Genomic DNA, 12,851 nt, shown 5'->3' with positions numbered 1-12,851 from the left:
CAAGGTGCACCCCTGTACATGGGAACGACATCTGTTTCAAATGTTAGAGCACCAGCTTTGTCTACCTCATCCAAACAGGTCACCAAAAAGGAAACTTTTTGGGTCTTCACCCATATTCAGGGAGTATAAAGCTGTCTGGAACAGATCTGATGTTAATTACCTAGTGCTTTACACTGGAATAAGTGGTTAATCCCAAGGAGGTTTACATTGGATGGAGACTGATCAATGTGCCCCTGCGGGGATAGGCTCCAGAGACTATTCCACATCATGTGTTGTGCAAATGCACACTGGCACAAGGACTGGACTTCATTCCACAGCAGATGGGATCCTTCCTGTGCAGACTTACTCTGAGATAATATATGACCCAAGCACTAAACTGTCTAGAGTTTCCTTCTGTTCCTGAAATGCATCAGTTTTCATTCTCATACTAAACTTCCTCCTTTGTTCCTTTACCTGCTCTTGCCCTCTTTCAAATCATGGCCTGGAAGCTTATTTCATTTGACATTTGATGTCGAATAAAGATATAAGGTCCTAAAAAAGCTTTGTCTCCCCCTTGTTCCTCTCTCAATCTTTTGTCCCCAGTAAATTCTTTTTACTGATGTTATTCACTTATTTTACCTCCTAAAAGTTAATAAGCATAATAGTCTTTAATTAAATTAAGTAGGTATTTATTCTGTACCTACTATGCACTATATATATATATATATTTATATATATATATATATTTATATGGTTGAGGAAGCATAGGGATATAATGGGAATAAAAGAGATGCAAGATATGTTCCTTGCCCTTGAAGAATTATGCTTATTAAAGACCCCACATATGCACATTTTTCTGAGAGGCAGTGTAAATAACTCAGAGGAAGGAGAGAGAGAGCTTGACTAGCGCAGTCAGATAAAACTTCATGAAGGAAGTGGAATTTGAATTGGCTCTGACAGGTAGAGGAGGGTGCCCACCTGTGCACAGCTAGAGGAAGGTAATCTACCTGGTGGAAAGAGGAACACGGGCCAAAGGACAGAAGGAGAGAGTAGATAGAGCAAGCACCTAGATTTCTGTGAAACCATCTCCATAATTCATTGTCCCCAAGTAAAATTCCTATTGTCAACCAAGCTCATGAGATCTCCTAGACACATGAACCTTAGTGAAGGTGCCCTCACTATTCTTGAAAGAACCATTGTATTTACAGACAATAGAGTGTAAACCTTTGACACCCCACATGAAGCCAGAAAGGAACTGGCTTGCTCTTTCTCGAATTTGGACTGCATGTATTTGTAAAGGACATAAACACCGAAAGGGTTTTTGTTGTTTTTCTCAATAAGGCTCATCCTCCCTAATGACAAGATATAAAATGCAGACATTTTACTAAATTACAGTTCATCTTTCCCATAGGTGTAGAGCAGGATCATTCTTTAACAAGGCACAGGCAAAAGGGCTGTTTACCTGGGTTTACAGATCACCAAATCCAATTCATTCCAGTACATTAAAGTCATAGCTTCTGAAGACACGTTAGTATCTTTATCTGCATAGACTTTTGTGCTTATCTATCTTCGTCTTTACCCTCATGAATTTAACCAAGAGTCTGGAATTATAGCCAATTCTCTATTGCTCATAATGACAGTATGCAACAGTGACATGGAACATAAGAAGGAGGGAAAAACAGCCATTGTGGAATTATATACAAGCCCAAGACTAACCCCCATACTAACCTTAATCATTACAACAACCTAATAGGAAAATAAGCTCGCATTTCCTAAACAAACACTGACTGGTTACAAAGAGGTCTATTTTGGTTTAAAATGAAGAGATAATGTCACTTCCAGAAAATGTTTTCTAACTCTCCATCTTGATACTATCACTTATTTCATTTTCCCTCCCAATCCTCTACATTCTGAAAATAATGTGCTAGTGACTTATACAGCAGTGCCTGTAGGTAAGATTTGAAGAAGAATCAAGATATGTCAATACCAGATTTCGTTATGTTGGTGAAGAAACATCAAAGGCAGGAGTAGTTCCCTGTATTTCATCACACGCCTGTTTTCGAAGAATTCAAATGTACTTTCAGACCGGAGACAGGTGAGAAGTGACAGGGAGGAGGCAAGAAGGCTCAGCAAGTCTAAGAACAGCACAGTGTATTTGCTGAGGTGACTGCTGGTGGCCAAATTCCCTCCACCATTTTGGAGCCGCTCAGCTTCAAACCCTGTTGCTGTTGGGTCACAACAGGAAAAAGGTTCCGATGATTTTCGCTTGTTCCTTGCTTGACATTCTTCTGTGTTCATGTCTTTTTTGATTTTTTAAAACCAGCCAGTGTCATCTTTGTGTAATAAGAAATACCAGACAAAGTTTTAGGACATGGAAGTAATGTTGGGGGGCTGTCTCCCCTCCCTGGCTCTCTCCTGAGAAATACTAATTTGTTTGTAGCAGCATCTCTTATTCTTTATACTAAAAAAAAAAAAAAAAACAATGATGGAGGCTTGCTGGCTGAAATTCACCCTTCAATACTCTCATTCTCTCACCACAAAGGCAGTGCAATCAACTGCTGCCATGTGATTTCTGGCACTCCCAGTGGAAAGGAAACAGAGGCACCATGTTATGGCAAGGCTTTCCTAGTTAGGCCTTAAATACAAAAGCATCATGGTTTCCCTTCCTCCCCAATTACCACTCCTTCCCTGGTTCCCATGCCCATTTGCATCCAGCAGAGTTGGCCAAGCTTCCTCATCCTGGAGGAACATATCTTGCTCCTATGCAAAAGGAGACAAGAATAAACAGTAGGTCGGAGTGGGTTGCACAACCTGAGGCTTGGCCGAACGGGTACCTAAAGCAAGGCGTCTCCAACTGCTCCCTCAGACAGAGGGCTGGGGTAATAACATTGCTGACATTTTAAGAACATAGCACTTGCACTTTATAAGTCTTGTTCTTATATATTCTCATTCAATTCTCAAAAATGTTTTCTTTTTTCTGAAAGAAATTCGTTTCAATGAAGCTGTTAGCTGACCTCATAGCTGATTAACTGGCAGAGCGAGCTAGGATTTCAATCAGCTCTCAATTATCTCTTCAAGTTCATTTTACTTTATAGACCCCTGAAGCCACCTCACATATAAAAAACAGTGGGAACTGACTTGAAGAAATTAAAGGGGATCAGAACATGACTAAGACAGCAATCAAGTTCACACGGGTCAGACTAAGAGCTGTTTATATGTGCGATCAAATCCCCTTGTTTCCTATAAGCTGCTAGGAATTGTCAACCTTGATGAAGAGTACTTCTCAGGAAGATTCTTCAACGATGCCCACTGTGTAGAGGGAAAACAGTCCCAGGTTCCTAGTCTGCCATGCCGGACAGGCCCCCTCCCATCCGACTCCACGCAGCTAGCCTCCCAGCCTCTCTTGCCATTCTCTCCCTGCATGCTGTGCTCCTACTGTGCACATCACTTGCAGCTTGATATGTAAAACATGCGTAACAAAATTTATGAACTTAACCATTTTCAAGTGCACAGTTCAGCAGTGTTATATATACTGAATACTGCTGTGAATCTCCTGAACTTTTTCATCTTGCAAAATTGAAACTTCACCCATTGTACAACTAACTCCCCATTCCCCTCCCTCCAACCTCCCACAATCACCATTCTGTTTCTGAGTCTGACTGCTCTGGGTACCTTGGATAAGTGAAATTATGCAAGATTTTTTTTTTTTTTTGACTACTGTCTCTACACACATTGTTTATTGTTTCCTCTATCTCAATATCCTCCCCATGCTTTCACTGGCTATTTCTAATTAACCCTTCAGGATCCAATTTAGATATCATCTCAGGCTTTCCATGGTCCCCTAATCTCAATTAAGTGCTCTTACTATACCGTACATTAATCACACACAATTGGAGTTGTCTGTGTTCTATCTCCTTGATAAAGTTCTGGCCTCTTAATGACGTGATAAAGTGTGGTGGAAGAGCTGTGGTCTCCTTGCCGTGCATCTGGGAGCTTGTTAAACATGCAGCATACTAGGACTTTAATTAGATCCCAGGTAAATCACAGGCACATTCAAGTTTCATAAGCACTGTTCTCACCAGACAAGGGGTCTGCAAACCACTCATCAGCCAAATCTGGCCAGGTGCCTGTTTTTGTAAATAGTTTTATTGGAACACAGCCACCATCATTTGTATGTGTATTGTCTATGCTTTTATGCTACAATGGAAGGGCTGAGTAGTTGCAAGAATCACCATATGGCCACAAAGCCTAAAATATTTATTCTCTGGCTCCCTACCAAGTGTGCTGGCTCATCTACTAAACCATAGGTTTCTAAAAAGTGAGAACATGATCTTATTTTGCTTTGTAAGCAGACAGACAGTATAAGTTATGATACAGGCTTGAGGGTGGACTAACAAGATTTACGGCTGGCTCTGCCATTTCCTTGCCAGTGATTGTGGGCAAGTCACCTCTGTGAGCTATAAATGGGGATATATAACAGAACCTAGCTTACAGGGTTCATGTGTGGGTTAAAAAAGTTAATGTATGTGAAATGCTTCAAGCGGCCCCCTCAGCAAATGTTACCTCTTAGCTAGTACCAGGTATTTTTAGAGTATCATGGGGGATTTGCTGATGTTGGTAGAATGACCCCCGTAACAAACACTTGTCTATAAATACCCATTCTCTGCTCCTTCATTGCTAACATCTAATGATTCTTTTTAGGCCAATGAATCATGAGATTCTTGAAGGGCTTCTGGGAATGGTTTCCTCATTCTTTAAAAAGAAAAAGTGAGAGATGCCCCTATTCTTTCACAAGATACTGTTTTGTATAAATGTGATGCCCTAAACTACAGAAACCATAAAGGTAGATGGTCTGAGGACAGTCACAAGTTCACAATGGCAGAGCCGAAAGATTGAAAAAACAAACAAAAAAACCTGGGCCCTTTATGAGGTCAAAATTGCTGAACCCATCAACCCTCGGGGCTTACCTACTCAGCTACTAATTTTATGGAAGAAAATAAATTCTCTTAGTAGTTTTAGTCTACAGCATCCTAACTCCTACCTCCAAGGATCATGTTTACATATATTTTTACTCCACCCAGAACCTAACAACTGTTGTTGGGTGTGATGAGGAAAGGAAGAGTGGTGGTTGAAAAATGAATGGATTGGGCAGGGCAAAAAAAGGATGTAAAATATCTGGGTTAGTGCAGGCCCAGTTCTTCATTGCCTTTTATCACTCTAGGCTGGAAGTATCTTTTCCTGGTACCTGTGGCTCTCTCCCAAATGCTGATCTCCCTTGTTGTCTGAACTGGTTACCCAAGTAACAAGTTGGCAGGTTATTTCAAAGCCAGATGGGTTTTGATTATTTCCTTGGAGATCTCCATTATTTCCCCTCTGGGTAGAAGGAGGGAATGAGGACAGCTTATCTTTTTGGGGCAGAGAGAGTACAGGTGGGGTCTCTTATCTAACATTAAATACAAAGAAGTCTTCTTTGGGTTGGAAGTGTCAAAAGACTCCTTAGAATTTATAGCCACGGGGATTTTTCTGGTGTGTCAGCGTATGTACTGGTTTTGTACCACTTCTGAGAGATTCGAAGCAATACAGGTAGCTAAGTACACATGAGGGTAAAGCATGGGGAGAGATGGTAGCAGAAGTCAGGGCTCCACCTGTCCAGAAGAGAACCTTTGCCCTACATAGAGATAAAGAATTAGCTCCAATAAGTCAGCTGCGATTCCTCACCACTGCAAACGCTTACCAAAGACAGCCAAGCTGAGATCCTTTTGCCTGTGAGGGTCTAAGGTGGAAGATGCTTGTAGAACTTGGGAGCCATTAAATCGGTTAAGGATCAACTTTTAAGGCTATATGGCTCCAGAAGACAGGATTTCATTCATCTCCTGGTCTTTAGGCAATAACACGCCTAAAGCCTCACCATTATAGCAGCACACATTTTCTGGTTAAAAGCCTGGAGGGCAGAGGAGGGGTAGGTCTTGGGAGTGTATGCGGGAGTAAAAAGACTTCAGGACCTTCTTCCACAAACCACTTTAATTGTGTGCAAGCTACCTACTTCAGTGTGTAAGAGAAACTTGACATTTGTTTTAGACGCACCTGTTGTTTGTCTAACCCTCCTCCAAATGGGAGGATCCACAGGCCAGTGCTAAAGGATGAGGGGTCGGCAAAGGTCTCACAGGCAGTAATTCCCTTTAAACTGTTTTTGTCAGTTATTCACATGCATTTAATGTGTAGCACTTCCCTTATGACTGTCCTTCTGCCCCCTTCACTCCAACACTTTCTCCTAATTGTTCCATTTTCCTAAAAGACACTGCACCCTGACATGGCACCTTTGCCTTCATCACTGGTATTGTTAAAGACCAACTAGATCCATTAAGAACAAAAGTAAAACGCTTTTTGTGGGCAATCAATTTCCTGCAAGTTTGCTAATATTATTGGATCTGACTAAAAGTTCCTGGCTGGAGACTTGTAAAGAGAGAACCCTGTCATTCCTGGGATTCCTACTCCCTGCACATTCTCGGCAGTGGAGCAAGTGTTTCCCTTCCCCTTAGAAGCACTTAACTAAACATGAAAACTGACGTGAGATCTTGTTGAAGGACGACAGAGAGAAGGTCACAAAAGCCCAAACTCAACTGCTCTTGGGTAAGGGGTTAGGAACAAAGCTAATAAATAAAATCCTTGGCGTGATTTTCTTTCAGAAAAGTGTGTGGAGGGTCAGGTGGATCTACCAGAAGCTTTGACAGTCTGATTTGAAGTCTTCTGGACAGGAAAAGTGCAGCCACCCATGATAACCTCCACAGGGCTGATGTGTTGGAAAACAGCCAACGTGTTAGAAGTCCTTTAAGAAATCTTTCCCTTTCTTTCCTGGAATTGTTGGGAAACTGATAGAACTCAGGTGTCTGGCTTTCAAGAGTGGTCCTCAATAAATCTCCAGTTTACTGGTGGGAACAGAGAGCTCAGAAGATTGTCTTCTCCTCCAACAAAATTTGGCTTTTTTTCTTGGTCTATCTAGAGCTTGTGTATTGGTAGATAAGGTATACATATGCACAGGGCCAGGCCACTGGCAAACAATCTTATGAGGAGGACAAAAGGGGTTCCTTTCTCCACTCACAGATTCTTTTTCCAAAGAACAGGATCTACTCGACCCACTAGCGACACTTCAAACACCACAATAAAAGATATGGCAATGGACATGCATGCAATTGGTACACATATCTTCCTATCACTTGCTACAAATGGAGAACTGAGGGGAGAAACTGTGCCACTGAGACACATATCTTATGAGCTACAGCCAAGATCCAAAAGGCACAGGCTTCCTGACTGGTTGGTGTCTGGGTGGTGGAGTAACGCTCCTTTCCTAAACTTCAAAGAATGGGTAAATAACCTATGGCTAAGGGAAGACGCCCATCCTCTTGGGGTTGCATGTGGTATCTGAGGCAGAAGTGGTCACTGTAGACTCCTCAACTGAGGCACTGAGATCCAAGAATTCCAGGATGATGTCCCAAAGGCAGTAAATCAAATGCCTGAAACAAATGAACAAAACAACTTAGAGGAGGTCTGGCTCAGTCAAGGGATGCTAGATCATGTTTATGACTTTTGTTTTCCCTGCCCCCATCCCCCATTACTGATATAGTCCGATGAAGCCTCTGATGCAAAAAAAAAAAAAAAGTTTCTTGAATTAAAAAAGGCTATGACTCCAGTAAAGGTAGAAATAGTACCTAAGACTAGATTTTTAGGAAATTTCATATGTTTATACAGCTATGTTAGCATATCAGAACTGCTCTAACGAACAGTGAGGGACGGAAAATCCCTGTAATATCAACTTACTAAGAATTTTCAGAGCTTCTGATTACTGCTGTTTTTAGTAATTAATCACTGTAGAGGCAAAAGCCAGGAAGGTTGAGGAATGGAAATTGATAGATGCCATCTGCTTTGGGACAGGGTTTGAGAGAGGAGTGGAGATACTAAATACTTTTCAGAGGCATTCTAGCCCAAAGTAACAGCCAGTGAATTATTCTAGGAGTGTTCCCCCAGCACTTCTGGTTACTTTGTCAAACTCTACCCTCATTATCTTATCTACCTCATATCAAACAGAGATAATCTCTAACACTAGCACTAATCACAGCTTTGCCATGAGGCCATGAGCCTACAGCTTAAAATCGTTATATGGCCTGTGATGAACAGCTACTACCAGGTCAGGGGATGTTCTTGGTGTTCACGAGGGCTGGCAGATGCTAGAAAAAATCATTAAGCACAACAAACAATCCTGCAGGGTGATGGCATTTTTGCGAGTTCAAGTGAGGGCCAGCATTGAGTTCTTCCAAATATAAATAAGAGGCTGGTCCAATATTAGCTTATAACCACAAGACAACCTGCACAGGAGCCAGTAGCATAGGTTTTAGTGTGTGTGTGTATGTGAACCTGGACATCACACTCTGTAGTCAGGGCCCAGGGCAAGGAAAGACTGCAACCCAACCCATTCTTCTCAGTGTAGGCTGTTCACTTAGAAACCCTTGGCACCTCTGAGACCAGAGATGGCTTCAGTTATGTTGATACTGGGTACACACTTTTCAGCCTACCTGTTGATAAGGGGTTGCTGTAATGACTCCAAGACTAGACTCCAGCTCAGCCGGCATTTGTTCACCCCAAGGATTTCTACTAGGATATCTGAAGAGGAAAATATGGATGCAGTTTTAGTGTTACCATAGAAGACTTAGATTCTATGGTATCTGCTATCTTTATTCAAATGGGTATTTCTGGTACCTCTGAACTACATAGTCATACTAAAAATCCCCAGAAAATAGAGAAAAGTTAAAAAAAAAATAGTTTCTTAAATTAGGTGTCTAAATAAGAATGGGCCTCAGGAAATAATTTCGTAACCTGTCGCTAAGGTGCATGTCCTTCCGATGTTAACAGCTGAGACTAGTAACAGTAAGCAACCCTGTCCGGAGCTGAGAGTTCACTACTGTACCCTGGCTAACACAAACTGCCTTTCCTGTCCTCTAAAAATGGTACAAAGAAAAAACCTCTTCAGAGTTTGTTTTTATTTCTTGCTACAGACCATGTACCTTACTCAACACCAATTTATCAAGGCTGAGCTTCTGTAGGACATACATTTCCTTTCCTGGTCCCAAAGTCTATAAGTTGTCAGAGAACTCAAAGTCTTCAACTGGTGGGAACAGTTCTGAGATCTGCCCCTGTTGTGTAGGCAGAACTTCCCCAGACCTGCCCCACAGCTACTACCCCAAATACCTACAAGATCCCCACCTGCTATCTATGGTGTGGTCATAGTAATCCTTTTCATTCACTCAGCATTGCTTGGGTGAGGGGTAAAAAAACTGGAGCCCTGATCATTTTACTATTAGGGTGAGAATTGGTGAGTCAATAGATTTTTGAGTCTAACCACATTTACAGCCCTTTTAAAAACAGGGAAAGACTTGGGGGTATTGGTAGCAATGCTAGATCAGAAGGGAACAGTTATTAGAATAACTGATTTCATTACCCAATTACCTGGCAGGACTCCCATGAGGCTCTGCAGAGCCTGTTTCTCAGTAGCCACCTTTTGCTCCTGCGTCCTTACAGGCTGTGGATACTTAGGTAAAACCCCGCCAGGCCAGATGGACTCCTGAAGAAGTCGGAGATACTGCACCCAGCGCTGTGGACACGTTAGATTAGCTACCTGCACCTCTAGCCACCTGTGGTGGAAGAGAGAAGGAAGATCAGATAAATGTGAAGGGTGTAACAAGGTGTAAATCATGGGAGTGATCAGAATAGAGCAAAGCTAAGTTAGCACCAACTCTCACAAATCAAACCAAGCCAATTCAACAATTTGGGATCATAGAAACTTAGGATGAGTAATAATGATATTGTTATTTACTGAGTGTCCACTATGAACCACACATCAGATTAGGGGGTTACAGAACACTACACTAAAGGGGTCTTGGTGTCTGGGCAAGGCTAGAGGCTTTCCAACTCTCTTCCAGTAGGAAGCACTGTAACTTCTCAGTAATACATACACATAGCCCATACAGTGAAGGGTTTGATGACTTCATACAAATCCCTCTCTCTAACCATCTTGTCCATATCCAGTTGGTCTTCAAGTCCCCATGACCTGTCTTGGGCATATCCTACATCTGCCTTTTGCTCACCACAGTCCCTCTCACTGACAACGCCATCTCCTTTCCAGTAGCAGAAGTCTACCATTCTGGCAAGACCTGTGTAAGCCTTCCTCCTCCACTAAATCCTTAACCAATCCAGCTGGAAGTGCTCTCTCTCCCTTTAGACCTCCACTGAAACCTAGTTGCACAGGTTTGGATCTAATATTTTACTCTGGAATATAAGTTATTTTCTCATGTGTTTATTAAGCCTTTACTTTTCCAACTAAATTATAAGTACCATAAGAGTTCTAGATTTTACACTTCTAAAAAATTTCCTGCAGTGCCTTGGTGCGCAAGAAATGTTTACTGACTGGCAATTATAATGAAAATGTCCCCCTTTGTCTAAATTTCAAAAATGAGTCAATAACTCTGAGGAGGCATATATACCAAGTCTGCAGACCCTGTAAGGCGTTTCTACCTTATTCTATATTTTATTTCTGCATGTTTTCACAGTGATGTGGTCACTAGCTAAAATTCAAAACCACTGAGGCCTCCTTAGCATGTACCATGGTTGATACTGGCATGGCTGTGACTGTAATGGATGGACCATCTACTGCTTCTACTCATGCTTGGAAGGAAGACTCTTTGGTACAGCACCACATGGCAGCTCATGCCATTTCTCCTATACCCAAGTCACTTGTCACTCTTCCAAGAGCAGAGAGGGCTGCCAAGGCAAACTTTATTTAACCTCCACTCTGCCAGACAGTCTGCATTCCACTCAAGCTAGGCATTCCAGTGCTGGGGGCTGCAATCCCCCTAGTCCAGGGTTCACAAATGATTCTAAGAATAGAAAGTCTGAAAGGTAATGGCAGGGCAAGAATGGCAGACACTGATGGAGATCAAGAGCGGTACAAAGCTGCTTTTGCCCAAAATAGCCATCGAGATCGTATTAGTTATTATTAGGGCTGCATCTCCTTTTTATAGGGCTTCTCATTCAGTGAGTCTAAGATGCCTGATGAAAGAGATCCAGCAGCAAGAATTCCTGTCCTTGTTTATAGAAGACGGTCACCAAAGGGGTTGGATGCAATGACCTGATCTGGTTCTCTGCAGAGAAGCAAGTGACCCAACTCTCTTACCCCAAGTTCTCTTCTTCACCTTAAGCCACATGTACTTGTTAACTTTTGCTAAAGTGAATGATGTGTACTAGGGAGTCGTCTAAGTGATCTGAGGTAGAAGGGCTAGGATTTGAAAACCAAAATCTTTAAGTCCTCCAAAGAGCCAGAATCCTAAACAAAAAACCTTTAGCTTCTAGCTCAGTTTCTCATTCACATATACATACAATAAACCAGTCTGTTCTTATTTTTGGAGCCAATAATGCCTGAGACTCAATTCTTCAAAGGTACCTCGGCAACCCCTCAACCCTTCCTAGACTAAGCATGCTATCTAACAGCAAATCTGGGTACCTTGGTTATTTTCTGGGCACATCTCACAATATATGAGCCTGACTGTATTGAATTAATGTTAATTCACTCAATGGAAACAGGACTTTCACCACACTATGTGACTTAGTGACTGAAGCACAGAAATGCACAATAAACTTTAGCATGTGGCAAACTAGAAATTTCTAAATTTATACAAATCTACAGGACTACAGCTTAAACTCTAAGTGAGAATGTCAGGAAGAAGAATCAAACTATGATAAAGTAAAAATAAGCCCTTGATGATGAGGATGAGTCAGTGAATCAAACTGAGCTGTAGGATTTGACTAAGACAATAAGCAGAACTGACAATAAGCAGTTAAATATCAACTGCTCATAAAATATCACTGTCAAGCACTATAAACCCTGAGGCACAGAACTGATGAACAGAAAGCCCTAGAAGAGTCAGTCCCAGACATATAAGAAATAGGACTTATGCAAACTGGCAGAAATAAAACAAACTTCACATCTAAAAAAGAAGAATATAGTTTAGAAAGCAGTTTCTATTTGCTAGGTGCTACGGTTTGTTTGCCTTATTCTTTTTCATACCTCAAAGGCAAAATACAAAAATCACACACACTTGTACCACACAGATTTACACAGATTTCCTTCTCTTCAGGATTCTCCTCTTGCCCAGGTTCTTCCCTCCTCTAAGAAAACAGAGGCCTTCTCCTGGATGTTAGCCTGCAATTAATCTGGTTTCATCCCTAGCCCCAGGCAGCCCATGGAGAAGACCAGGGCAGTAAATCTTTCCTGTTCACATAACTTCTGAGATATGGTATCTCCTTACAAATAATGAATACCCCAACCCGAAAGGAAAAACTGATCAAGCCTAAACCACCACTACTACCATTGCTAAAACTTGCCTTGCCTTTCCAACAATACAAAAAAATCTGTAAACTGTAGAGCATGTTTTATTATTACACACAATGCCTTTCTTAAATTGTAAATGATCACATTCTAGGATACCATCTCATTTGTTATGCCCAACACCGAACATAGAACCAATAATTGATAAGAACGAAGAGGGAGGGGGTTTCTTCACTCAATGATCTCTTCTCTCCATTTTCCCTTTCTTTTATTCACTAAGTGAAGCACCATACACACCAGCAGTGCTTTATCTAACTTCATTAATTCTCTTGGTCCTGCTCAGTCTATTCTGAAACCGAGTTATAGCAAAGAAAGCAGAGAGATTAAGCTTTGTAGTATTACAGAGAAACAGATGTCTTAACTCCCCCTCATTAGTTCTCTTTATCTCTCTATTCCACATATTGTCTTTCTATTCTTAATATAGGAGTGAGAAGGTTAA

The 12,851-nt window shown here is 41.6% G+C and overlaps 1 protein-coding gene across 2 annotated transcripts in view; it reads right to left on the bottom strand.

Annotated features, from left to right (window-relative positions):
- Positions 1-5,982: 5,982 nt before the first annotated feature.
- SNX19 (sorting nexin 19) overlaps positions 5,983-12,851 on the bottom strand; it is a 37,296-nt gene continuing 30,427 nt past the window's right edge. Inside the window, exons 9-11 of one of the 2 annotated variants that reach the window (XM_016137943.2) lie at positions 9,478-9,662; positions 8,547-8,634; positions 5,983-7,490 (exon numbers count right to left, since the gene is read on the bottom strand). In XM_016137943.2, coding sequence (XP_015993429.2) covers positions 7,358-7,490; positions 8,547-8,634; positions 9,478-9,662 — 406 coding nt within the window. In that variant the 3' untranslated portion in view covers positions 5,983-7,357. The remainder of the gene's footprint in view (positions 7,491-8,546; positions 8,635-9,477; positions 9,663-12,851) is intronic. The other variant, XM_036220653.1, reaches the window with a different exon arrangement.

The sequence above is a fragment of the Rousettus aegyptiacus genome, unplaced genomic scaffold, assembly GCF_014176215.1.
Source record: "Rousettus aegyptiacus isolate mRouAeg1 unplaced genomic scaffold, mRouAeg1.p scaffold_m13_p_5, whole genome shotgun sequence".
NCBI classification, from domain to species: Eukaryota; Metazoa; Chordata; class Mammalia; order Chiroptera; family Pteropodidae; genus Rousettus; species Rousettus aegyptiacus.
Note: the sequence above shows the minus strand (reverse complement) of the source record. Positions and strands in the feature narration are given on the sequence as shown.